The 26,131-nt window shown below is 50.1% G+C and overlaps 1 protein-coding gene across 4 annotated transcripts; it reads right to left on the bottom strand.

Annotated features, from left to right (window-relative positions):
* Positions 1-622: 622 nt before the first annotated feature.
* Positions 623-26,103, bottom strand: FAAP100 (FA core complex associated protein 100). 4 transcript variants are annotated; one of them, XM_053297593.1, is made up of 10 exons: positions 25,947-26,103; positions 25,356-25,535; positions 22,023-22,141; positions 17,466-18,394; positions 12,259-12,412; positions 9,602-10,410; positions 7,446-7,582; positions 3,805-3,921; positions 2,554-2,640; positions 623-1,553 (listed from the first exon to the last, which is right to left on the bottom strand). In XM_053297593.1, the coding sequence occupies exons 2-10, from the start codon at positions 25,518-25,520 to the stop codon at positions 1,428-1,430; spliced, it is 2,643 nt and encodes an 880-aa protein (XP_053153568.1). In that variant the 5' UTR covers positions 25,521-25,535; positions 25,947-26,103; the 3' UTR covers positions 623-1,427. The 4 variants fall into 4 exon arrangements, with proteins under 4 accessions (XP_053153568.1, XP_053153567.1, XP_053153566.1 ...); XM_053297592.1 differs by having other exon boundaries at positions 25,940-26,090; XM_053297591.1 differs by having other exon boundaries at positions 25,356-26,095.
* Positions 26,104-26,131: the final 28 nt, after the last annotated feature.

Raw genomic sequence — 26,131 nt, forward strand, 5'->3', positions numbered from 1 at the left:
GGCTCTGTTGGTAAAAGAAAAAGCAGCACCACCTTTTATTTTCGCAATCATTTCTGCCTCCACCACACATGCCCATTTTCAGACTGAGCCAGTAGCCTCAAGCCCAGGGGGCGGGGGGAGGAAGAGGGGGAGAGAAGGAAGCAGCCCCATCTGCCTGGAAAGAGTTTCTCCCGAGGCTCAAGGTGAAGACTCTGCTGGAGGTCAGAGGGCAAACACGGCATCAATTATTCCCGAAGAGGCAATGGGGGAGAGCATACGCATCTTCCACCCCCAAGTGCTGGAGCATTTCCTAATGGCCTTTAGTGCCGGCCAGTGAGCGCACCGAATGGCTTTTCCATTATTCATGGGGAGGAGGCAGCTTTTAAAGCCGAGGCTGCATTAGCTCAGCAGGGAGGCTGCAGCCAAGGCCCCCAAGCTGCCAAGTACCTGCCAGCAGATGGAAAGGGAGGGGAGATGCAATCAGACGGCATGGCAAAGGGAGGCTCTCCTGGCAGATGACAGATCTACAAAACAGAGCCGGAATTTGCGCATTGGACACATGGCCTGGTGAGAAGGAAGAAGAGTCGAAACCCACACACAGAAACCCAACACACACACAAATCCCTCACAAGTCTCCTCCATGGAAATTGACAAGCAAGTTGTTTATAGAAAGGACAAATACTGGAAAAAGGAGCAAAACGCCCCATTAGAAAAAGAAAGGGCACCATACTAAGAGCACCCCAGAGTTACTTTATGCACATGACATCCTGTTTTTCCACAGTGTTCCCGAAATATATGACACAGCGAGAGGCGTAGCCCTTTTCTGGGAGCAAACAAGAACAGATCAATCACCAGCACAACCGACCCCCTCCCCTCCCCTCCCCGCAAGCTGACTGGAACTCACCAGACCCCTGCCTGCCACAGCAAAGCGACTGTCACCGAAAGCAGAAGAAGCTAAACTAGCAATGCCGAGCGTGATCCACAACACGCCACCCACACCCACCCACGACAGCACCTTGCCAGCCGTCCGCGTTACACGTACACACACGCACGACACACAAGCAGTCCGCTCGGATGCTCTGCCTGTGCACGGAACTGCCAAGATGCACTGATCAAGATTCCTGCCAGGAATGGGCAGGAATTCAGAACCTGGAGGAGGGGGAAACAATCACATTAAAAGAGGGGGGGGAGGGGGAGGGGATAGGGAATGAATGGATAAATAAATAAATAAAATAAAGGCTGAGCCCCTGAGCTGTCAGCCTCCAGAGTGGAACCCAACTGCCAATCAGCCCCAGGGCTTGCCCAACTAGAATCCACTTCTCCCCCGCCACATCTCCGCTTCAGCCCTCAGTCAGTTTACAAGACGTACAGCCAGCTGCCCCCTTCATCCCACTGGTACTGGGCAGAGATGACCATGGTGCCATCCAAGGTGCACCAAGGTTTGATGCTCACAGGACCACAAGGCTTGGGTTGCGCAGCTGCCGATAGATGTGCAGGAGCTTCTCCACGGTCACATCCGAATCATTCCCCAGGCACAGACGGTCACGTAGGGACTGTGCCTCCTTTAGCAGCATCTACAAGGAGAGAAGGCACTGTGTTAAGAGGTGGCAAGGGAAATGTGGTGTGATTGGGCAGGCAGCTGGCTGATGGGTACAGGACCACCTTCAAAATACATTAGATTGTTCCTCCCCACTGGTCCCCATACCGCCACCCTTCGGTCACACACCCAGGGGTGCTGTTAGGCATGGACGTGGGGGCCCAGGTCAGTGTGTCCACTCTCCTAGAGAGCCCTATGACTTTACTCATGGGAAAAGAGGGTCATTTTGGATGTCCAAAATGGCTTGGCCTAGAGTTCTGAAATTTGGCTCAGATGTAGGGCAGGTTATCAGGACTCTGTATTGATTTTGAAGCAGATCAGTTGATTTTTAATGGTTTTTTGATTTTTTAAAAACAATGCAAAGTAGTCCTACACATGGCTTGTTTCATGGCAGAAAATTACAAAAACTTCTGGAACTTTCTTTGGCACTGATCTTGAATGAGGGTGGAGGAGAGTGAACATAAAGGGAGGAGACAAAACCTAGGCCAACCTTAGAGCTGAAAAGGTTGGCTTTTCCAGGTCCTGAAATCATATGGAACACATTATGCATAGCTGCTTTAAGCCCAAGGCTGAGGGAAGGGGAGGGAGAAAGGGTTACTAATCACATTAAGGAAAGCATACACAGAAGAAGCAGAGTCACTGCCAAAGTGGGTCAGCCCAATAGCCTCTCTTATTCCAGCAATTAAGGAACAAGCTATCAATCCATTCCTTGCCAACCCAGATTCTTGTACTTAGGATGTGCAGCACAGCCAGCTACAACAGACGATCCAGAGGCAGGGTAGGCCAAGTGACTTCCCTGTGGAACTGCAATCCCAAGGTCCAGCCCAAGCAGAGGCGGCTGGAATTACATGCACTTTGCCTTCCTCCCCCTCTTCCCTTGGCCTGCCTACAACCATCAAGGCAGGAGTATGCTGCATGTAGCTGGTCCTGCAGCAGCACTCTGACCACACTCGTTCCAGAGCCAGAATGTGGCTTACCTCATGGTTGGCTTGGATCTGGTGAAGGTATTGCACACGGACATCTGGAGGAGAGTCATCTGGGACTGCTTGCTCCAAGACCAGAGCCTGCATGTGCACACGCACGCACGCACACACAGGAGGGGAGGGGGAACAGTTAAAACAAAAGGCAGAATTAACTAAACGAAGGCCAGGAGTTTGCTTTCTCAGTGAAAACCACCTCCTGCATGTGGAATCAGTGGTGAAGCAAACATTTTCAAAGACAGATGCCAAGTTGAAATGGGATAGGGCATGCCTGAGTCCCCCTGCTAGTGGAGAGTGCCATCTTCTTATGATCAGGGGTCCCCTGGTCACAGTCAGCCCACTAGTGAGGCAGCTGCCTCGAGTAATGGACTGCCCATTGGCCCACATCTTTGGCCGCCTCAGCGAGTGTGCCATCTTCCTCAAACCTTTCTTGGTGCTGGTGGCATGCACCAGCCACTACCACCTCCTCCCATGCATCCTACCCTGCCTTTTCAAAAGGCAGAGGGCGTCATGGAATGACAGGAAGTGTCTTTGAATCACTTCCTGCCTCTTTGTTCCTAACCAACAGTAGTGGTTGATACATGCTGCCAGCAGCAGGTAAGGGGAGGTGGGGGTTGAAAATCAACATGCTCGGCACACAGTGGGGGTGAGGAGAGTGAGGTGCAAAGTGTGCCATAGGGATGAAGCTGGGGTGCTGAGGCCAGTAGGATTTGGTCAACAGGGAAACCCATCAGCTTTGGGAAAGGAGACCAAATATTTCTTTACTTTTGGAGGGAGAGGAAGTAGAGGCTGACATCTGCAAAGGTTTGAGAGCAGGGAGCCAACCTGTTGCAAGAGCAAGTATCCATAAAAGTCTACTGAGATTTTGCTTTGGGCAGTCTACTTCTGTTTCTTCTGCAGCTCACACCTGTGATGGCCAAAGCCTCCCAGACCAGGTTTGCTTTCTAATATCAGAAAAGTGTATTTCCATTCCTACCTCCAGAGGGACAAAAGGAAAGAGTGCCCATAGTCTGCCACAGGAGTACCTTACATGGCCAAGGGGCCAGGCTCTTCCTCCCTACTGATCAACCTATGTTTACTCTTAAAATGTGGATGATGTCATAGGGAGGAAAAATGCAGCCTCATCTTTACTAGACTCCACCCAAAACATGCAAAATGTTCCAAAATCCTTCCATGCAACGGCCAGGTTTCAGCAAGGTGTGCACGTATGCAGCATTCTCCTTTCCACCTCCCTGGAGTCTCATATACCTGAATACGTCTAACCACGGCATGGTGCAGCTGGCACATGTTTGCCAGTGGTGAGCCCTGGATCATGATCTCCACAGCCTGGATAGGGCCTGCCGGATTCAAGTCACTGACAGCCACCTGTCGGGAGAACAAGGACATCATTGCCGCAAATTCTGCTGAACGGTGCAGATTAAAGGGCATGGAAACAGATTACCTCAGTTATCTTTGTTTTTAAAGAGCCTGCAATTAAATGTACTTCTTCAATTTACAGATGGGGAAAGTGAAGGTGGAGTTGGGAGGTTACCCAAGGCCATCCAGGAGATCCATGGCTGATCTGGGGTTTGATCTACCAGGTCTTAAATTCTGTTTCATGGCTCTGCAGATTGTGAGAATTAATCATTTGTCATCCATACTAGGAACATTTCGCACTGGGCTTCACAAATTACAGAACACACAGGAATAGTGGTTCAGTGGGACAGATGGGCTAATGCATCCACGTCTCTGCTTCTTAACACTGGGCTGAGGGACACCCCACCCCAATAAAGGATCTGCTATGACGCTTAATCCAGACAAGACAAAAGGTTTTTGTGTGAGTAGAGAGTTTTGCTGATAGGGGCAGGCTACATTCCCCTTGAAGAACCAAGCATGCGGTTTTGAGGAGCTCTCCCAGATCTGACATTATCCTTGGATGTGCAGTCGGCATCAGGAGTGCCCTTTAGCAGCTCTACCTGGAGAAAGTGGGCTGACCTCAGTTACGTGTGCACTGCATGAGTCCAGACTAGACTAGGGGAATGCTCTCCACCTGGGGCTGCCTTTAAAGACCATCTGGGAACTACAGTTGGTTCAAATGTTGCCACCAAGTTGCTGGTTGGAGCAAGACACTCAGCATATATTCCACCAACTTCACATCAGTGACACTGGCTATTATCCCTTTCCAGGCTCCTTTTAACATGCTAGTGTCAACCTGGTCCCAGACTGTTTAGGGCTTTAAATATTATCCCAGGGACTGTCTGTGCCCATAGGAACCTACCTGAGGCCAAAGGTGAGTTTCACATGCTCTGCATACCAGTTTGGTGGCCCACCATTAACTCCAGTCTGACTGGCAGATCACAGGGGCGGAGCCTTTTCATTGGTGATATCACAGTGTGGAACCCCCTCCCCAGAGAAATCTGCCAAGCCCTCTCTCTTCCCACTTTTCAGAGGACTCTGAAAACCTGTTTTATTCCTCAAGACATTTTATGATCAAATTATACTCATGCAGGTTCTCTAATTTAATTCAGGTTTCATGTGGATCTGTTCTTAATTAAATCTTTTGTTTTGCTCTTTTATTATTGATTGCATTGTACTTTTATTCTGTAGCCACCTTGCGGGGGGTGGGGGTGGGACTAAGGTGCAGTACTAAATACATAAATACATAAGCAAGCTTGCACTCTAGTCACTCAGCTTCCTGCACACAGGGACCTGGGTGCTACCTTTACAAAAATGCACAGAAAGGGGTTCATCTAGCACAACTCCAGGAACCAATGCAGCATCCTCCATGCACCAACCAATATTCAGCCCACATGTTAACACTCTGAGAGGTTAATCCACACAATCTAGATTCTGATGTTCTGGGAGCAGGGAACAGGAGGGAACAAGATGCCCTGTGCAAGAACTATGGGCACAACACACAGCATGGCTTTGTAAAATGCAGTAAAGTAAAGCAAGTCAAGCCATGTTACAGGCAAAGGCAAAACCTCCCAGAAACCCCACAGGGGAAAACTCCTTCCTAACTAAGAAGCAATCAGACCCTGAACAGACAGCAGAACCCTTTCTGAACCAGAACACCACCCTATTCAACAACATCTCTCAACCCCCTCCCTCCATTCCAGCAACTCTTCAGACTCCCAAGAGGTGCTAGTTAAAATAATCAAGTATTTCTCACCAGTCTATCCAGAGATCCTCTCTTCCAACCCGTCTTGCATTGAGCAGGATTATGCCAAGACCCACCAAATGCATTTTACTTCGGCTTGAACGGGTATCCCAGAGGCGGGCAGCTGAAACGCTGGGACCAGAGGCCTTGCACTGGGCTGTAATGAGATGGCTTGTTGTCCCTCCCCAGTGAACTGCACTCCGATTAGCTTCAACCAGGAGGTTTAGCTGGAGCAGAATTAGCGTGGCCGCTAATCACACTGGTGTTATTAATGCTCTCATGCGCAAAGCCAGAGGAGCCTGGTCGCTGCCAGTGCTCAGCCAACCCTCCCGCTCTCTCAGGGGCTAACCGGCCATGGCAGGGAAGACAGCCAGCAATTAACATCAGCCGTGTGCTGCTGCTCCTCAAGGATTAAAGGGTGGGGGCAGCCGGAGCTTAAGAACTCAATTCTGACCATCCTCCCCTTTGCATGGAAGAACAGGCAGGAACGTGACAAGGCTGACGAGCACAGAAACCAGTGATTGGATGCTTCCCTTCAAGCCTGGTTCCCTAGCCAAGCGGCAACATTGGGCTTAACCCCATCATTGTGTGTGAGGGGAACAGGCAGTGGCTGGGGCTGGAGGGAGAAGCAGTTCGGGGACTGCAGGAGGGGCTTGTGGCATGTACCCCAGGGCAAACCACTCCTCTCCCCGCCCCCATCTCTCTCTCTTCCAAGGTAATAAAAGCTGCTTTGGTTAAACTTCAAGGCTGGTTTGCGAGTGCAGTATCCCAGAAGGAACTGTGGCAAGGAATGCAGGCTGAGGCCAGAAGCTGGCCTCTGGCAATCTCCCTGCCCTTGTGCAACAGGTTGCACTTATACACATTTCCATCCAAGGGACTGGAAAAAGCTGGAGGAGAGCCTGAATCTGGAGGAGAGCTCTTTGCTAAGTAGGGTCTGCCTTGGTTTGCATTTGAATGGGAGACTACATGCAAGCACTGCAAGCTATTCCCCTTTGAGGATGAGGCCATAGCTCAGTGGGAAAGCATTTGCATGCAGAAGGCCCCAAGGTCACTTGCTGGCATCTCCAGGTGAGGTTTGAAACCTTAGATTGCTGCTGTCAATCAGTACAGACCAGGGATTCTCAACGTTGGGTCCCCAGATGTTATTGGACTTCAACTCCCATAATCCCCTACCAAAGGTCACTGGGGCTAGGGATTATGGGAATTGAAGTTCAATAACATCTGGGGACCCAACGTTGAGAATCCCTGGTATAGACAATAATCCAGGTTTCAGAGCACCCCTCTACTGAAGATGGATCCTAGGGAAGCAGAATGATTTTGTGCTGCCTGAGGGGCTGTGATGCACTGGGACTTATTGGGCTGGTTCTCGCCAGCTCCCAGACAGGCTCCAAGCCCTCTACACACTCAAGAGAAACAGCAAAAATGGAGGCAGGAGGAAGAGGGGGAAGAGATTGTCTCCTAATCCTGATCTGGGTAAGACAGTGGCAGTCAACCCACATTGTGTACCCAGCACTGTATTGAGAGTGGAGGAAAAGCACATCTCACACCGTCCTCCCCAATTCAGGGCTCGCAGATGCTCATTTCCTCCTCCTCTCACCTTAATGTTTGTCAACACACAACCTCCTATCCTGATTCTGGTCATGAGAACGAGCCCATTTTCACAGCATCAAAGGGGAGCTCAGGTACAGGCCCAAAGAGCCTGAAATGATTCAAGCATTCCATCCCCTTGCCCGGTTCCCTCATGCCTTGCCTCTCGGATGTCCAGCTGCACCTCGCCTCCGTCTGGGGCCAGCCCCCGCACTGCTGCCATGTCCTGGCTCTGGAGGGCCTCCGCCTCGGCATTCTCCGCCAGCAGCCACTGCAGCACAGCACAGCACAGCGACACGCCTGAGTGAGAAGAACAGACACCATGAGGAGGATCTGGGTGGGGCAGCTGGCATCGACTGTCTCTACCACTGACTGCCAACTTCAGTAGGGGGCACTAAACTGTGCCTTAAGGTGTGGGGTGCTGCTACACAAAATGGCCACAACGGAGGCCCAAGGGCAGAGCAGGCCTCCACGTGAATAGCAGGGGGGGTCATGGGGAGGCCTCTGGAACTTTGCTGGTCTTCCTGGTTTTGCCACAGCACCACATTGCAGGGGCAAAAGGTTTGTCATTATGTGTAGAGGGATGATCCTGAAGCAGGTTATACCCAACATGTTATATCTAAGATCCGGCTGGAGCAGAAGCAGCCCAATGAACGCTTTTTAAAAGGACACACATCAGTCCTTAGCTGGCTGATAGACCCTGTCCAGGACAGGAGCAGCAAGACATAGCGGACAGCTGAAGATGCACCCATTCAAAAGCCCACTTAGCTGGACTGGCAGTTCTAACAGATTGCAGACTCCCTCGGTCAGGAATAAAATCTCTCACGTCTCTCTGCTGCAGCCACAGTTCTTGGCAGAATATTCTGAATCTTACAAATACACAGGCACAGCCAACACCTCAAATTCTAAATATTCCAACAAGGACAAGTTATGCACATTTATACCCAGCATAATTATGTGTAAATGCATCATTTGAGGCTCCTCGGGGAAGAACTTGGCTCGTCTTGGCAAATAGTACATTCTTGCCCTGGCTGAGAGTATCGCTCTAGATTTGCAGATGGGAAACGACAGTGAGGCCATCCTGTCCACAGGCAGCTTGTGCTAATGGCACACCACTTGTTTGCCTTCAACATCCTGTTAATTTTTAAGGGGGAGTTTGCCCAGGCTCTGTTTGACTGCAGGTTCCCCTCTTCTTGTCATAGGATCTAGGAATAATTTCTAGGGTGTTGGCAAGCAGCAGCAGTAGGGAAAACCGAAAGATCCAGCTGGCATTGGCCACCAGGTCCCATTGTCTGACATTCCATGGTTCCTGAAAATATTCTTAAAGAATTCTGTTAATAGCATTTTTTAAAAGAAATCCAGAGTTTCACAGAAAACTGCATAATTCCTTGGGTTCTCTCTCTCCTACTTTGACAGGAAAAGGATGCTTAGAACAGCTGCCTGGGTCTTGCAGGACCAACATCTTAGAAGCAGAAGAACCCTCCAATTCCAGTGTTAGTTCTGGGCTTAGCAAAGGAAATGGACTTCTGGTCAAGGGACTCTTCCCCAAGGAGCATACATCCCTGGGGATATCTTGGCATGAGCATGACCTCATGCGAGTGATTTCGTTGAGATTCAAAGTAACAACCCATTCACACCAAGGGGAAACACACTCAGCAGTTAGCAGCCGGGGAATCCATTTCACAAAAGCATTCACCCGGGGTCAAGCAGGGCCTTGCAGCAACATCTCTGGGAATAAAGGTGTGAGCACAAATCCGCCATTTTCTCGACAAGGCCCGTGAGAAAGTGATCAGGAATTTAGCAAAAACATTTCTGAAGCAGCTGGCATTTGGGATGTGCCCTGGAGAGACCGGCTTGAGCAGCTGGCATTGTCATCTGCACTAAGAGAGATTGCAGGGCAAAGAGAAGGGTCTAAAGAGCATGCAAGACAGTTCTAATGCGGAAGTGAAACCGGTCTAGCCCAGCAAGCTGCCTGGATGGGTGGACTCCCCAGGGAACCATACATAAGCCGCTCTGAGCTCTTTAGAGGAAGTGTGGAGTATAATTGTGATAAAATAAAATAGAATGCAGCTGGCCATCCTGTTTGGGTTGAGGCTCCTCAGGGATGAGATAAACTAGCCCACTGCCAAACAACCCCTGCCAACACCTCCCACCACAGCCTGCTTTGCAAACAAAGAAAACTACCTATGCCAATGTGAGCAAACAGCATCTGGGAGCCGCCAATTCAGATGGGGCTTGCAGACGCTACGCTCAGACTGGCAGGGGGCAAGTTGAGGAGAAAGAGTAAGCAGGTTACAGGTGCTCCTGGGAACCACGCACCTGCAGAAAAGTCCTTCAGGGTCGTTCTCAGCAGCTCAGAGGACACCCGGATGGAAGCCACCGACGGAGCCAAGTAACCCTCTCCCAGAGCACCCAGTGCTCCCGGAATGAGCTCAGCAGCCCCTTCTTGGTTCTCGAGGCCAGCCTGCATCTGGGACAATTTTAGGAAGGTATCAAGTGGGTCCATGGGGAGTGAGGCGATGGCAGCTGCAGGTGGTGTGGCTTCAGACATCCCACTGCCACCATCCAAGCGAAGGCACTGCAGGATGTCAATGGTGACCTCCCTCAAGGGCAGGCAGATGCCTTCTCTATCCGGGGAGAGGCCAGGGGAGTCATCAGCAAACAGGTCATCAAGGAGCTCTGTGGACTCCGAGACAGTGCCCAGGATCTCCTGCAGGCTGTAGTAGAGAGAACAGGAGACGGTGAAAGGCAGCTCCAGCTTGGAGTCTTCGGCAGGGCCCAGGGGAAGCGTCACCTCCGTTTTGTTGCCAGGAAGGAGCTGATCTATAGGGAAAGTATAGGTGGTGGCAGAATCAGTGGAGCCTTCCTCAAAGTCACAGGAGCTGGCGAAGAGCTGAACGCAGAAAGTCCAGCCTCGCTCCAGGCTGCACTCACTCGAGTTCTCCAACACGCAGGAGACCGTCAAGGTGTTCTGGACCAGCATGTGGCTCCAGTGGGCAGCGATGGTGCAACTGATGGGCTTTTGACCATTCTGGCTAGACAGCAAAGCTGCACTCACATTCATCACCTGGTTCAGGCATGTCAAAGCCTGGTTCTTCTGGTCCACAGCCTTTTTTAGAGAGGACACCCTACAGGAAACAGGGAAGAAAACAACATGGTGGTGATCAGAGGCAGAAGATCCTGATTAGTTAGGGGGCCAAAGGTTGGGATGGATATATATGTAAAGAGAAGAGTATCACAGATGACCAGAGGAACTTCTCCATCAAAGGTATCAGGGCACTGGAATTCTTGATTCAGGAAACTAGAGAAGACTCAATTGGGGAGGGGCCATAGCTCAGTAGAAAGAGCACCTGCGGTGTACATGGAAGACCCCAGACTGAGTCTCCAGCTAGGGCTGGGAAAGGCCCCTGCCTGGAACCCCATCCATGCAGGCAGTACTGAGCTAGATGGACTAATGTCAGCAAAACACAGCTTCCGATGTTCACAATGGGCAAGTTCACTCCCAGGAATGATGCTTTGCTCCCATGACTCAGCTGATCTAAATCCACACCCCCTAGTCTAGCCAGAGCTGGCCAACAAGTTCCCTTAAGAGCAGCTCCACAATGATTTGTGCCGCCACCAGCCATTCTTAGCAAGGGAGAGTTAAAGGATCCACACAAAACATTGCAGACTAATCCAGAGATTGGAGGCCTTTTCTCACAATTGCCAAAGGAGCTAAGATGCTTAATGAACTTCCATCCGTCACTCAGGATCATAAGGAGCAGCTTTCTATTATCACATATCTTCATCCAGTTTCCAAAAGCCCACTTGCCACATCAGCTGCTGAGGCAGGATCATCTGGTTAGCTTTAGGAGAAAAGCGAGCTGATAGGAATGAAGTCAGGTCACAAAGGACCTTAGGACAAAGCCCTGCACTGGGCCCCCATCCCCTAATGACACCAGAGCAGTGCTTTGGAGCACTCTGCAGTGGCTGCACCGGCCGCAACCATTTAAAAACAAACAAACTTTTTTTTAAAAAAGCCACCAAGAATTGTATGTGTAATGCTCCAAGAGGGGAGAAGATGTTCCCGGCCTTTCTTGAACCCAGAATTATAGGATGGAGACAGACAAAGTCAGCCCCAGAGTAGGCCAGGGGAGAAGGTTACTTCATCACCTTAGCCCTTGCTACATCCAGCTAGTTCCCTTTCCAGGGAAATATCAACTCCCAAGCTCAAAAACAGCCTTCATTATCAGCTGCCTGGCTTTAAATGCCCCAGTACAGAACTGACAGGGCTTAAAGCCTACTCCAAGCCCCTCCCCCCTGGTCTCACTCCCTGCCACACCCAACATGGCTGCCCCACTGGAGTTGTTCCCTGCAACCCCACCGGGACCCAACCAGTCTGGAACCATTTCACCCCCGCTCCCTTTGGGGGAAGACAGGAGCCCCAAAGGAGGGATGCTATGCTCTCTGCTGGACTCCACAGGGCCACACAGGCAACCAGGTAAGGCGGCATCCCAACAGTATGCACCTAAAGTCCATGTATCTTTCATTGTATTTGTCAAGCAACTTTTGTCATATGTATGGAATGCACATAATATTTCAATTTAAAAAAAAAAAATTAAAACCCAATGGTACGGACACACCCCTGCTGCAGCACAATCATGCAGCAATGGAACAAGCATATCACACTGTTAGAAAAAGGTGACATAACCAGTGCCTAGAAGCACTTCAGAGTGCACTCTAGATTGCTGCTGCCACCTAAACTCTCAACAGAGTCAAGGACTGGGTAGGGGCTCAGGGCCGGGCTGTGGGCTTCCTAACAGTCCTGGGCCTGACTTGGCCAAACCCTGACACTGCCCCCGAGTGAGCATCATATCTGTGTGTGTGTGTGTGTGTGTGTGTGTGTGTGTGTGTGTGTGTGTGTGAGAGAGAGAGAGCGAGCGAGCGAGAGAGCGCGCGCACAAGCGTGCATGAAATAGAAGAGAGAGAAGACTTACCTTTCAGAGACATGGCCTATCCCAGACAGTAGCTCTTTGATCCTCTGTCCAGCTTTGTCAGGGTTCATCTTTACAGGTTGTGTATCATCTGGGCTGCACAAGCCACAGGTCATGAGCCGGCCTTTAGCAGACAAAGCCAGAAGCTCAGACTCACCTGAGGAGAGCAACACAAAAAACACATGAGCAAGAGAGGCTAGGGAAACAGTCCACAGGAGCACTTGGGGTCTTTCCCCCCTCCCACACAAGATATAAGATGCATTTACTTGAACAGACAGAGGAGGGTACTTCTGAAATGAACAATTTTATTTCTACAGCATTGACACACACTACATTTCCACACAAGCAAGATCATGTAGTAAAGTCATGTGAGGCTCTCTCAGACTTCTCCCCTACTTTATTTTCTAGAGAAGAAGCAGTCTTTCTATGCGGTAGACACAGGCACCCTCAGAAGGGTAGAAATGGTCTGAATGGGCTAATCTCAGGACCTAGACGTTCCGGTATGCACTCCTCTTCAGCAGGGCATTAAGAGTGCAGGAAGAATTCACTTTGCTGAACTGCGCACATGGCCAGAGATGGCTAACAAGTGGGAAGGAGAGACCAGGCAGTAGAAACCTGAACTAGTTGGTTCAGAACACTTTATCCTAGCAAAGTTCAGCAGACAGGTGGGTAGTGCTTCCCCACTCAGGGTGGGAGGCATCCTTCATTTCAGGCTACAAAATGTCCCCTCTAAGTCAGTTACTCATTAACTCAATTACCGGCAAGTCAAGAGGTGTTTATTTTCCCTTTTACTTGTTTGAGCCAGCTGGCCAGTGATACCCACATCTTCTGGCACAATGCATCTTGCTGGCTCTCATACCTGGCTTCTCTTGCATGCAACCATCTGGATGACAGGGGCTACTCTGCTGGGAATGCCTTCTGCTCGAACCATTAGACTAACTGGCTCTGAGCACCATCTAGTCTTCCAGTGCTGGGGCTTGAGGGGAGGTTGGCTGTAAAAGAAACCTTCCAAAGCTAGACAGAAGAGGCCCACACAACTAAAGCCTAGCAGGAAAAAAATTAGTAGCCCGACGGGCATTTGGAAGAGGTCTTGCACCAGATCCCGTGGCTGCAGAGACCAAAACCTGATTGTGGCTTGCATGCAAGAGTGGTTGCAGAGGAACCATGCAGGCTAGTCAGTGCTGGAGATTGGAGAGCTGTGGGGATGCGGCGGGGGTGGGTGGGGTGGCAGTTTCAGAAGCTGCATGCAAAAGGATGGCACCTGGGGACAGGGCTCATGGGGGAGAAAAAAGCACAGCAGTCCTGGGGACCTCGCAGAGCAGGAAGCAAAAGAAGAGAGGCTTCCCTGCTGCTGCACCAGTCAGCTCCCTGCAAAGCAAGCTCCCCGCTACTGCTGCTGGCAGGCACACACTTCTTCCTCTTCAGAGACATATGCATGGAGAAGTGGCTTCCTATGGCTTCTTCCTCAGCGAGGTTCTCAGTGGGGAGCAATGCTGAAGTGAAGCGACAAGCAGCCAAGGCGGGTGACCTGCGAGGGCAGAGAGGAGCAGCTTCCACAAAGCACTCGGCAGCACTCACTCGGGAGAAGACGTGCAAAGGCGCACATACTGTGCTCCCTGCGCAACCCCGCCTAGGCTGGGCATTTCTGCCAGCCAGCGAGCTTCATTCCACTGGCTTCCAGCTTTCTTGCTCCCTGCTAAATTGCTCAGTTTTGCTCCTTTCAGGTATCCTGGTCTGCAAGCCCCTGTAATGAGGAGAGGCGAAGAGAGAGCACACCGGCCTGCAGGGCCTCTCAGTTGGACTCCCTTCAGTGGCCAGCACCACTCCGCATGGAATGGAGGGAGAAGAGACCCTTCCACTGGCCTGTTTTGACAGCAGTTCTCCGTGGCCCAATGGATTCTCTTTCTCTTTTACTCTCCTCCCTAAGGAGTCACATCTCGGCCTTTAGACTGTAAGCCTCTGGTAGGGCCGATATTTTTAGTATATGATGAACAGCACCTTGCAATTCTAGACACTCTGGAACAGAATAATAATATTTGGAACTTGACTCCAGAAAGGAAAGAACTCGCCTAGAGGCAAGAGAGTATGTGTGCATGCCACACAGTCTAGGATTAGATGCAGAATCTGGGATTCATGGGACGAAGAAGTCAAATTCCTAGTTCTCATGGATGCACAAAGATGTTTGAAAGGGAGAAAGGAGAGTCTGCTAAAAAGCAATTAATAAAGAACCTAGTCAAAGATATCATCATGAATATTAATCATAACTATATTCTATGAACATATTAACAGCAGTATATGGGGATGAGAGATAACAGACCGGATTCTGCAGAGATGGTATAGATGCAGCGCATGCGCACACACACACACGCCCTTGCTCTCCAGCTGCACCCCTCACCAAAATGTGCAAAGATAAGGAAGGTCAATGAATGGAGGATTTGGGGGAATGGAGTAGATCTGAGTGAGGAGGAGTCTGGATATAAATGCACAAGATGGGGGAGCAGAAAATGAAACCAAAAGTGAACAAAATATATTCATGCAGTCCCGAGGAAACGTTTTCCGAGTGTATCCTCCATTGTAGAAGGGAAACACCTATCATGGCAACAGGCTGAAAGAGAGACCCCATTTGGGAATCCTCTATAATAATATGGTAGAGCGTGATCCCATGCCTGTCTTCAGCCTGTGTCTTTCTCGGCCGTTCTGAGCATGCGCGGAGCGCATGCTCAGAACGACCGTGAAAGATACGGCCGTCCAGACACGGGCGGCCATGTTGTTCAGCGGCAGGGGGACCGGGAAAAGCAGCAGCAGCAGCGGGGGAACTGGGAGGGCTGTGCCAGCAGCGGAGGAACCGGGAGAGCAGCAGGGGCCAAAAAAAAAAAAAAAAAGCCGGGAGTGTTAACTGAAGCTGCGGGGAGATTAGAGGCGGCAGAAGTGACCGGCCTGAGCGCAAGGGGCGGCGACAGCGCACCTGGCTCGGCCGCAGGGAGGCAATGTCGACAAGCCCGACCGCCAGGAGAGGAGCAATGGCGGCAGCGGATCCGGCTCCGCCACGGCAGGAGTGAAAACGAGGCGGCAGTGGCTGTGGCGGGGCGACTGACCCCGATGGTGGCGGCAGTGGCTGCAAGGAGACTGGGCCCGCTGGCGGCAGCTGCCATGGCAGGAGACTGGGCCCGCTGGCGGCATTGGCCGCGGCGGAAGGACTGGGCTTGCTGGCGGTGGCGGCCGCCGCGGGAAGCCCGGAGGCGCGGCCGCGGAACCGGACTGGCCATGGGAAGGGTAAGGGAGGCCTGAGGTGGCGGGGGGGGCCTGAGGTGGGAGGCCTGAGGTGGCGGGGGGCCCGGGTGGGAGGAGGCGGCGGTTGAGGGCGCAGACTAGCGCCCGTTAAATTAACAGGCTGAAAAATACTTGTATTTTAATAACAGTTCCTGTAGCTGTGGGTAAGAAAGACATGTGTGCAAAATGCAAACAGTGCAACAACGAAATGCAAGGCCTGGTTGCCCAAATGAAACAGCTGCATGAGAAGTGTGTACCTACCTTCTAAAAATGAAACCTATATCTATCTCTAAAGATGTATTAAGGTTATATTAGACAACAAGGATGTACTTTTATAGAAAAGTAAATAGAATCTTCCTGTCTAGTAAATTGAATTGTGATTTAAATCATTAAAATTGAGTCCTTCAAGCAATTTAAATCAAATCAACCCTACCCACTACCTTTACTCTGCTCCCTCCCAATGCAGGCATTCCCCATTCCCTGTTCACTGCTTCCGTAGCCAGTGGTCAGATATTCTCAGTTTTGCAGAAACTCAAATAATGAAGCCAGAGTTAAACTCTTGTTCTGAGTTTGGTTTGGGAACCCGGAACAGGGGAAAGAGTGAGCCTAAACACATGCTCATCAGTAAAACAAGGCAACAGCTCTGTTCTTCTGATGGGAAATGTGGGCACAGAGAACCACACGCCTCTTCATCCCATCCTGCCTGGCTGTCTGAGCAGCCCACTCTTTGGCTCTAAAGGCAGAGATAAATGGGAGGCACTGAACCTCAGTGGGGAGGAAGGCCGTTTCCTGCACACAGGATATTAATGCCTCTTGCATGGTGAGCAAGCACAATGCAGCTGTTCTGCACAAGAAAAGGAGATACTCTGAATTGCCAGACCGGCTCTCTGCATCAGAGAGTCATTTGGCCAAAAAGAGGCAGGACTCCTGAATTGCCTTTCAATCCTCGCTCTCGCCCCGCTCACCCACCCACCCCAATGTCTGAGCTTGATCTGAGCTGGCCCCCAATCTCCTCTCTGTGCAGAATGCTGACTCAGCCTGGAGTCATGGCACCCTAGAACCAGGGCACAATGAGTGCCAAAAGCAACTGCCTCTCCCTAGAAAAGAAAGCAGGCTTGGAAGGAGAGCCATCAGAAAGACAGGCAGTACACTTACAGAGTGCAGCACATGGTCACTCCCCTTCGTTCCACCCCAAACAAGCCATCCCATCTCACTCCTGACTTGGAGGGCTTGACCTGAACAACTCACAGTAACTTAGAGGTAATGCATATTTGGGTCTTAACATGGGAAAGAGAAGTCGCGAAGGGAACCTTCAGGCAGACCCTGAAAATATTGCTCTGAGCTCACTCACAAGAGTCGTAAGTCGGCAGTGATCCTTCCTCTGGCCAAAACCTGCAGTCCAGGGATGAACTGGCACCATCCTGGCTGCAGCCCCACCCGCTCCACGCTATGAGACAGGAGGGCCTCCTACCACGTGCAGAACTAGGAGCTCTGATCAGCAACTCACTTTACTGAATGGCTCCTTTGAGAATGGAGTGGGAAGAGTGGAAGCCCCAATCTCCACACATACCCACTCCAAAAAGCCTGCTGAGTGCTTCGTCCCCTTTTCCTAGAATTGGCATCTGAGGGGCCAAAGAGCATTGGGCCAGATATGGCAGGGGCCTCTGGTTGCCGACTTCTAGCCTTGGGCAAACTGATGATTTTAACATTGCTTGGCCTGCTTCTGGAAGAGGCCTGCTTCCGATCTCTGTTGCTCTGGAGAACAATGTCATAGACCATAACGGGTTTGACACAAAAAAGTGATGGGATCAGAGACAGCTAAGGGGCACCCACAGCCAGTCTCCCCACTCATTCATCTGTTTACCAGCAGCCACAATCCCATGACAAAATTATCCCTACCACTTCAGCCCACACAGTCATGTTCCGACATATTCTAGTACCTTCTGACTCCCGAGAAGATAAGGAAAGAGCCACCACACTGCAGATACTCAAGCTGGCAGGAGACAAAGCAGATGGAAGGGTCCCCACCATGTCCTCCACCTTTTCAGCTTCTGGAGTGTTACTGTCCAAGTCAACAGCATAGATGTCTGAATGGGTGCTGTAGTACATGCGGCTGCCCCCACTGCATGCGGCACACAGAACAGGCCCTTGCAAGTAATACTCTCGGAGCTCTGGAACCTTGACTTCTTCTCCCTGAGCTGCCTTGATGGCCACCATTTTGCCATAGTGGCCCAAAGCCACCACACAGTCACAGCCCAAGTCTCCATAGGCTGGTGGCTCCTCTGCGTCTGGGGACCTCCGCTCTGTCCTCAAAGCTCCGATGAAGACAACTGGCTCCTCCAAGTGGTGAAGGATCTTGACAGGCGAATCTTCACGGCTGTGGTTATCGGGTGAGCTGAGGGCCTTCAGGGGTACGGAACACAGCTGCCCGTCTGGGAAGCCACAGAGGATCATGGGAGAATCCAGCATGGCAGCATCTACGCCAAATAGGAGGCTAAAGAGTGGCTCCTCTAACATGAATCCCCCTGAGTGGCGAAGGCCTTCCCTCTGGTCACTGGCCCCAGGAGAAGAAGCGCAACAGAGGACCGGGAGGAAGTGGGCTAGGGATACGTCCCCATCATTGCTTGTGCAGGTGGTGATGTCCACATGGCTGATTGGTTGGCATGGCAAGTTCTTCTGGTCCTCGGGGCCTGGGAGCTCATGGAGGTTCATGCACCACTTCCCCTGAACTTGGGAGAGGGTGACGAGGACATCGTTGAGCAGCGTGAAAGTGCAAAGCGTGGCATCGGGGAAGGTGCAGGCATCAGAGCCCATGGGGAAGACGCTGGAGAAGCAGTCATTTTCCTCACCATCTGTCTGCTTCACTAACCTTCAAAGCAAACAAGGAAAGGCTTTCAGTGGAGCTAAAGAGGAAAGCTCAGAAATAAAGCTGAAAATCAGACTCTTTAACATCTGTTGCTCGGAGCCGCAAGCTGGACAGAGCTGAGGAAAGCTACTATTGTCCTCGGGAGGGAGGCTCCAACAACTTAACCCTTTTGCAGCTCTACAGACTCATGAGCCTCTTTTTAAGGGGTTTGGTAACTGGATAAGCATGGCAGAGAAGCAAAAGCATCTGAGGACCAAACCAGACATGATGCAAGATCTTCAAACAGGATTTCCCGCATCTTTTTACAGTGTTAATAGCAGTTGTGAGTGGGTGCTGATTCATACTGGGATTGTGGTTCTGCAGGAGGGAGAGTTCACCCTTCTCCCCTGTACCAAAGTCACCAATGAATCTACCCCCATCCAGTATTCCCTCTAATAGGGATTCCCAGATGTTGACTACGACCCCCAGAATCCTCAGCTGCAATGGTTTTTGCTTTGGATTATGGGGGTTGTAGTCATCATCTAGGAATCTCTGTTAGAGGGAACACTGTCCCTATCCCAATACCGGATGGGGGAGGATTTAGTGTTGTTTGCTCTGCATTTTGCCATGCAGAGCAAACAGCTTTTTTTTTTTTTTAAAGGAGGGTGGATTTTGGTATGGTGGGGAAATGAACCATGGTCCCAGTTCAAACTGGCCTGCTGCTATTTTTAAAAGCACAAGATCCTAATCATGGATCTTTCACACCACATCTAGTTTGGCCCTAAGAGTATTATTAGCAGCCTTCAAAAGCATGAGGGATTAGCACTACATGATCAGCCTTGCAAATAAGTCCTCAAAAGTTAACAGCCTCTTTTTAAAAAATCTATACCAGTCTACCTATAATAGTACTTTGTAGCACACTGACAGGCTGAAAAGGAGGAGAAAGAATATTGCCCAGTCAACTAAGGCTCCTTACCTGATCTCCTACAGGTGAGTTTTACTCACCTGCAGGTGAGTAACTAAAAGCCTGCACAAGTTGATCACTCTTGGGTGGCAGGATAGTCTCTCTGCAACTTACCAAACATGGCTCTATACTTTGCCTGCATGACTGGTGATGCACATGCCAACCCACCAGTAGGTCAACAACCTCCTGACTTTGCAGCCTGCTGAGAATGGTAAAAACTGCAGCGGGGGGGGGGAGGGGTGTCATCAAGCTCTTGGCAGGTCACAGTCCATGACTGGTGCTTCTGACTGGGAGGAACACCTTGTGCAACCAGCAGTAGACCCAAAGCAGCCTATTACTGAGCAGATACACTTTCACAGCAGACAGACCAGAATGGTCAAGGTTTACCCCCTTCTCCTTCTATCAGGACTAACACCTTCTCCTTCCTGCCCCACCCAAGCTGAATGAGCTGGCTGGCTATTGTATGTGCCAACTCACCCCTTGAAGACCTCCAGAAAGCCACTCCCTCAGCCTCCTTGAGCAACACTGTGCATGCAAGCAGAACAATGGAAACCACAATTCCCCTGAAATATAGCAGAATAAAATACTGGCTAGGCAATGGACCGGGTCTCACGATCAGTGAGACCCAGTTCAGCAGGGTGTGTGGGGAGAGTGGGCTAAGCCCGCTCTCCCTGCACACGAGCGGGGAGGGAGCCCTGGGTGGCCGAATCAGCCAACCACATGATTGCCAGCTCTGTGATGGTGCCGGCGGGGGCTGGGGAGCTCAGGGGCGGTGCAGCCCCCGGAAGCCCCAGTATGCCCTGTGCAAGCGCGCAGGGCATAATGGGGAGACGCCTGGAGCCGGGAAGTAGCTTTTCGCCTTCCTTCCAGGGGTCTACTTGTGAGTAACTGCGGCGCGGAGCCGCGCTGCAGCTACTCACGGTCAGATAGCCCGGGTTTTCAGAGCGCTCGCTCCGCAAACCTGGGCTAAGGGAAGGGGTACTTGAGCGGGTTACCTGCTCTAGAACCACCGGGCTCACAACCGAGCCTGGTGGTTCTCACGATCAGCAAAAATCAGACTAGCAGAGGCTAGCCCGATTTTTGCTGATCGTGAGAATAGCCCCAAGGTCTAATAGCTCCTTGGCATATACACCACAGACATTGTGTCTGCACGCTGCACACAGCCCCACTGCCGGGTCAGTTAGCCACCAGGCATTTCTATCTCCTGTTAACAGCAGATGAGGCTTGGTATGGTCACTGTATTCTTCCACATCCTCCGACTGAGTTGTCCACTGCTTCACTGGAATCAATGGAACCTGATCATGTTCCATGAAAAAGCAAATTCAAGGGATCACAAGACAAGGTGCTTCTGAAATGCAGAAGAGAGGATATTCAGAGATCAACCCTTGAAAGCTAAAGCCTACTCCAGAGAGGGCAAGCAAGAGCCCATGGAAGCTTTGTTAGGTTAAAGGAGATGGCAGCCAGCAGATGCATCACATACTGGGGCCCATGTGCCACACTTGTCTCACCTCTTTGAAGAGATACATGCCAGCACACAAAGGCAGTCATCCTTTCCTGGCTGCTATGAAGTAGCTACGTTGCTCCTCACACTCAACTGGATACACACATTTGAACATTTCCCCACCAACAGGAATACATCCACAGCACCTTTGCCATGTGAAAGAATGGAAACCATGTCTTGAAGAGCTCTGGAGAATGTTAAAGGTGTGCAAGTCAGGGAACACCCAGGGAACACCCAGCTCTCCATAATGAGGTGCTCTAGAGCAGGGATTCTCAACGTTGGGTCCCCAGATCTCATTGGACTTCAACTCCCATAATCCCCAGCCCCAGTGGCCTTTGGTTGGGGATTATGGGAGCTGAAGTCCAATAACATATAGGGACCCAACGTTGAGAATCCCTGCTCTAGAGCAGGATACCAAGTTAGCTGGGGGCCTTCTCTCTCTCTCTCTCTCTCTCTCTCATATATCTTTAAGATAATGAACCTTCAAGTGAGCTTTAATACTCTTTTTATTTCAAGTTTATATTTAGATTTTTACTTTTCCCTCAAAACGACTTAGAATTAAACATAAAATAGCAAAAACAATACACAAAACATTTATCAAATGCAGTTTTAAAACTCATAACACTAAAGGCAGAAGCAGTATAATTAAACTCAGCCAATCCCTGAGCCATAAAAGGGCTTGGCAATGGAAAAATTCATTTGCTGCTTACAAGCAAAAACTAAGCAGGCCTGTTACATCTCTTTAAGGAGGGCATGCCAAAGTCCTAGCATCGCTACTGAAAAACCTTTCTGCCAAGGGTGACTAACCTGAGGCGCCAGCTGTCACTAGACTATAACTCCCATCACCCCAGCCACAATTGTGGCTGGGAGTGATGGGAGTTGTTCTCTAGCTGTTATTGGATTACTTCACATTGGCCACCACTGTTCAATGCCTAGTAGAAAACAACCTGTTGACAGTGGTAGAACCTGAATAATAATTAACTCCATAGATTTCAGATCCCAGGGAGTGTGACACATATGGGCGGGGTGGGGGGTGGGGAGAGATGTTCTCTAATTAAAGGCATTCCAACCTAAAGCTACTCATCCAATCTCATGGCAGGCAGTAGATGTTCCCAAGTGGTGCACAGAACATTCAGCCAGCAGATACAGAGTATGAACTGTCTACCAGGTGATGTCCTATCTCTCACCTGCTTTGGTAGTCCAAGGACACACAGTAAATACCAACTCCAGCACACAGGATATACAGCTGCTGGTGCAAAGGCAGGAGCTCCACATGCCAAACTTGATCTGGAAACCTGTAGACAGCCTAGGAAAGAAATGGGCAAAGGGGCATGGATTAGAAGGTCTTCAGTACCCTCTTAGGTAGCTCCAGACAGGAATGCATTGGAAACCAGTGTGGTGTAATGGTTAGAGTGCTGGAATAGGACTGGGGAGACCTGAGTTCAAATCCCCATTCAGCCATGAGACTTGCTGGATGACTCTGGGCCAGTCACTTCTCTCTCAGCCTAACCTACTTCATAAGGTTGCTGTGAGGAGAAACTGAACCATGTACATTGCTCTGGGCTCCTTGGAGGGAGAGTGAAATATAAATATTAAAAAGAAAAGTCACCTCTGTAGCCTGCATCTCATTGTCTGAACAGCCATATTTCAAACCCCATAGAAGACCAGGTAAGGTAAAGCTAAAGTGTGCCATCAAGTCAGTTTCGACTCCTGGCACCCACAGAGCCTTGTGGTTTTCTTTGGTAGAATATAGGAGGGGTTTACCATTGCCTCCTCCAGCACAGTATGAGATGATGCCTTTCAGCATCTTCCTATACTGCTGCTGCCCAATATAGTACCAGCGGGGATTTGAACCGGCATCCTTCCGCTTGTTAGTCAAGCATTTCCCTGGTGCGCCACTTAAGGTGACTAGAAGACCAGGTAGGTATATGAAGACACACCCAGAGCTGATTACCAACAATCTGGAATGAACAAGGCAGGCTCGATCCTGTCCTTAACTCACAGGAGCAAAAAGGGCAGAGAGCCTTGTTTCCACACATGTTTTTTTACAGGCTTTACTCCTGTGCCATTAACAACTTCCTGACATGGAGAAATTTTGCAATGAAGCTTTCCCCATCACTTTATCTGCATACCTGCTTTGCTCCATGTCATGTTAAAGGTAAAGGTGCAGAGTTAGGAAGAAGTTGGCAACCTTAAAAGCACAAACACCCAATTTATTTCAAAATAGAAATAAAGGGTATAATATCCTGGGAATTTCTCTCTCTGACATGCTATAGCCAAAGGTGGAAGTTGTAAGAGGCAAGTTCCAAATGAGTATTTGCTACCTCCTGCCTTCTTGCCTGCCCATGTTGTGTCTAGCCAGACACAGCACCCTCCGGGTATCAGTTAGTACACCCAGTGGCATGCAGTCAAACGCCATGATCTCTGCACACATTATCCAATTTAAAATGAGCTTCACTCTCATCAATCAACATCCTCTTATTCCCGCCCCCCCAGCTTTCTGCTTTTATAAGAACAATTCAGCAAAAGAGCCATTCTCTCTGAAAAGCACACATTGCAATGACTGGAGATTGCATTATCTAAGAATCTACATGCAATTCCTCATTTTTAACCACCAACAGTTGCCATCACTGCTGCACTGTGCTGATGAATAAGTGACATATTTTACCCAAGATGGGGCTTGATTTCAGAAGTGAGGGAACAGGCCCACATAGCTGTCTGCAGCAAAAGCTGCCACAGCAATTCAGAAGGCTGGAAACTGAGCACCCCATAAGCACGAAGAAGCCTGTAAGCCCTAGATTTGGAGCATAATACTGTATGTGATCTGAGGAATGAGTAAAATAAAAAGCGTTAACCCATTTGTGACCTACTTCTCAGCATGAGAGAAAAGTGTAGGAGGCTGAGCCAGATATTACCATAATAGGCTCCTTAGAAACAATCAGGGGAATAAATTAAAGGGATGCATTTAACATCATGCTATGGTTTGTCATGGACCTAGCAAACAGCACCGGGAAAATGACAGAACCCATATGAAAACAGCCCACATTTAGCTGAAATCAGGAAAGGGATTTCAATCGCTCATCAGCAGAAATAAAGAACAAAGCCCCAAAACCTTTGTTTCACAAGTCCAACACTGTTAACAAGACTATAGCAGAGTGTAGGTTTGTAACAAGCAACAGAAGTGAGATGTCGGGTGGGTGGGGGTGGAATTTCTCCAGAGACAAGATGTCAAGAAGTGGATGCCACAAGTAAACTGATTACAAAGCACAGACAGCCAACCAGTTGTAAAAGGCTGCTATATTCAATAATGAATTTAAAAGTCACCAGGGCACCCAATTAAGGACTTCGATGATTATGCTCAAACCCCCGCTTGATGATTTTACATCACAAAAATATCCAAAAGTCACAGGTTTTTCGTTGGGCCAAGGCTTCCAACATGCAATGCACAATCTTCTCTACAGAACCAAATGCAAAATTATTCCTGTAAGATCATCACACACAAATGAAGGATGTGGGGGAAACCTAGGATAGTCCCATGTTAAACTACAGTACATGCTATGGAGCTAGTAGGTGACAAGGCATCGAACTAGGATGTGCAACCACAAATAGAATCCACTGCATTCGACTTCTTGCTCTGGAAATCTATGCAAGTCCTGATGGAGGACCTCTACATGGGCTGCAGAATACACAGTTAGTCTAAGAAGATATGCTGGTTCACTTCTATGTGCAGGGTTTGTACTGCATATCAGTATCATTTCCCTGTACTGTACATTGTATAAAGCCTCTGCAAGTGAAGGCTTTGTCTTATAGCCATATCTTCACTAACTCTCCTTAATGCCGTACATACACTGGGCATCTTCTCTTCTCTTCCATTTAGCACACTTGGGGGAAGGGGGGGGGATCAATGTCCTGTTTTTAAAAAACAAAAGAAGTCATACATTTACATTGATCCCCCCACCATTTTTAAGTATTTGGGGCTGTTATTCACAAAAGGGTGTGTTGGTGCAGAAACACAATGCATCCTTTCCGCATACAGAAAACACCTAGCATCTCTTACAGCCTTTGTACTGATAAAGCATAGACAGAACACCTATCTCAAAGACTGCTGGGAAACTGAGCTACCCAGTGAGTAAAGGCACATGCTTAATGTAGATTAGTTGCCCCCTAACACTCTTGAAATATTGTATTACATTCACAACTAGGGGGCTCATATGATGGATTTCAAAACAGATTAGCAATTATGCGTATGGAAGCCAAGGTGGGTGAAAGCGGTTCCAGATTAATTAATGCAGCATACAAATGTGTGATCTGGAGTACATGCTGTTAAAACCTCAAAGAGTTTGCCTCCGACTAATAAGGGTTTCAGACAGCCTTCCTCCCTAGAAACCGACATTAAGCTCCCAGGAGTGGCTCACAGCATCTGACCTGCTTCCCAGGGCACCCATGTCTCTCCTGATTCTAATTACACAAATTGCACCCAAATCTGGGCTTGCCGGCTGGGCCAGCCACGTACCACTTACCTTCATCAACCGCCCTTCTTGATCGTAGACGTAGACATATTCAGTGCCATTGGAGAGGTAGATCTGGTTCTCGTGGCACAGCACCCTGGGCTTCCCAGCTGCCAGCCCCCCCACCGGGCAGCAGAATCCTGCCAAGTAATCCACCCTGTGCCCCACCTGTGCCATCACCCCCGTGCCAGCCTGGAAAGGGGACCAAAGAGACACGGACATACGGTCAGGTGGAACGGGGATGACGGGAGACACCCGATACACCTACACGTGCAAAGCGGGGAAGCAAGGATGCCGGGACCCCCATGCGCCTCTACCCCACTCCTCTACCACAGATCACACAAAGGGGCCACCCTGCTTAGCCCCCCGCCTGTGCGATACAAGCCCAGTCCGAGCTGGACACCCCCTTCTCAGGAGGGACCGCGCCGAGTGAGGAGGGGAACAAAGTGGGGTGGCAAAAAGACACACGAGACAGCAAAGCCCCATAAGCCCCCACCCTCGAGAAAAGAAAAGCCGCTCCCAAGTGGATAGCAAGGGGAAAGTCCATAAGCCCTAACGGGGACTTAAGCAACCAATTCGGCCCCCATTGAGCTCACCCCTCACCAGGAGGGGCGGGGCTACCACCAGGAGGGGCGGGGCTACCGCTTCCCCACCGTCTCGGCCAGCGCCGCTAATGCCGCGAGCGACCGGGGACTGGCGGCGCCTACGCTTTACGGCTCGCTCTTTCTGAGACCTGGCTCGACGACCGTCTGTTAAGATGGGGGGAGCAGACTAGGCAGGTGCTTTAC

Source organism: Hemicordylus capensis, chromosome 2 (genome assembly GCF_027244095.1).
Source record: "Hemicordylus capensis ecotype Gifberg chromosome 2, rHemCap1.1.pri, whole genome shotgun sequence".
Lineage (NCBI taxonomy): Eukaryota > Metazoa > Chordata > Lepidosauria > Squamata > Cordylidae > Hemicordylus > Hemicordylus capensis.

Excerpts from the sequence above, each read along its gene's own strand:
- FAAP100 (XM_053297591.1), bottom strand. The coding sequence starts at position 25,565 with ATGTCCGTGTCTCTTTGGTCCCCTTTCCAGGCTGGCACGGGGGTGATG. Across the intron at positions 10,411-12,258 it reads ATAGGCCATGTCTCTGAAAG|GGTGTCCTCTCTAAAAAAGG; the intron begins GTAAGTCTTCTC and ends TGTTTCCTGTAG. Across the intron at positions 7,583-9,601 it reads CCTGAAGGACTTTTCTGCAG|GCGTGTCGCTGTGCTGTGCT; the intron begins GTGCGTGGTTCC and ends CTTCTCACTCAG.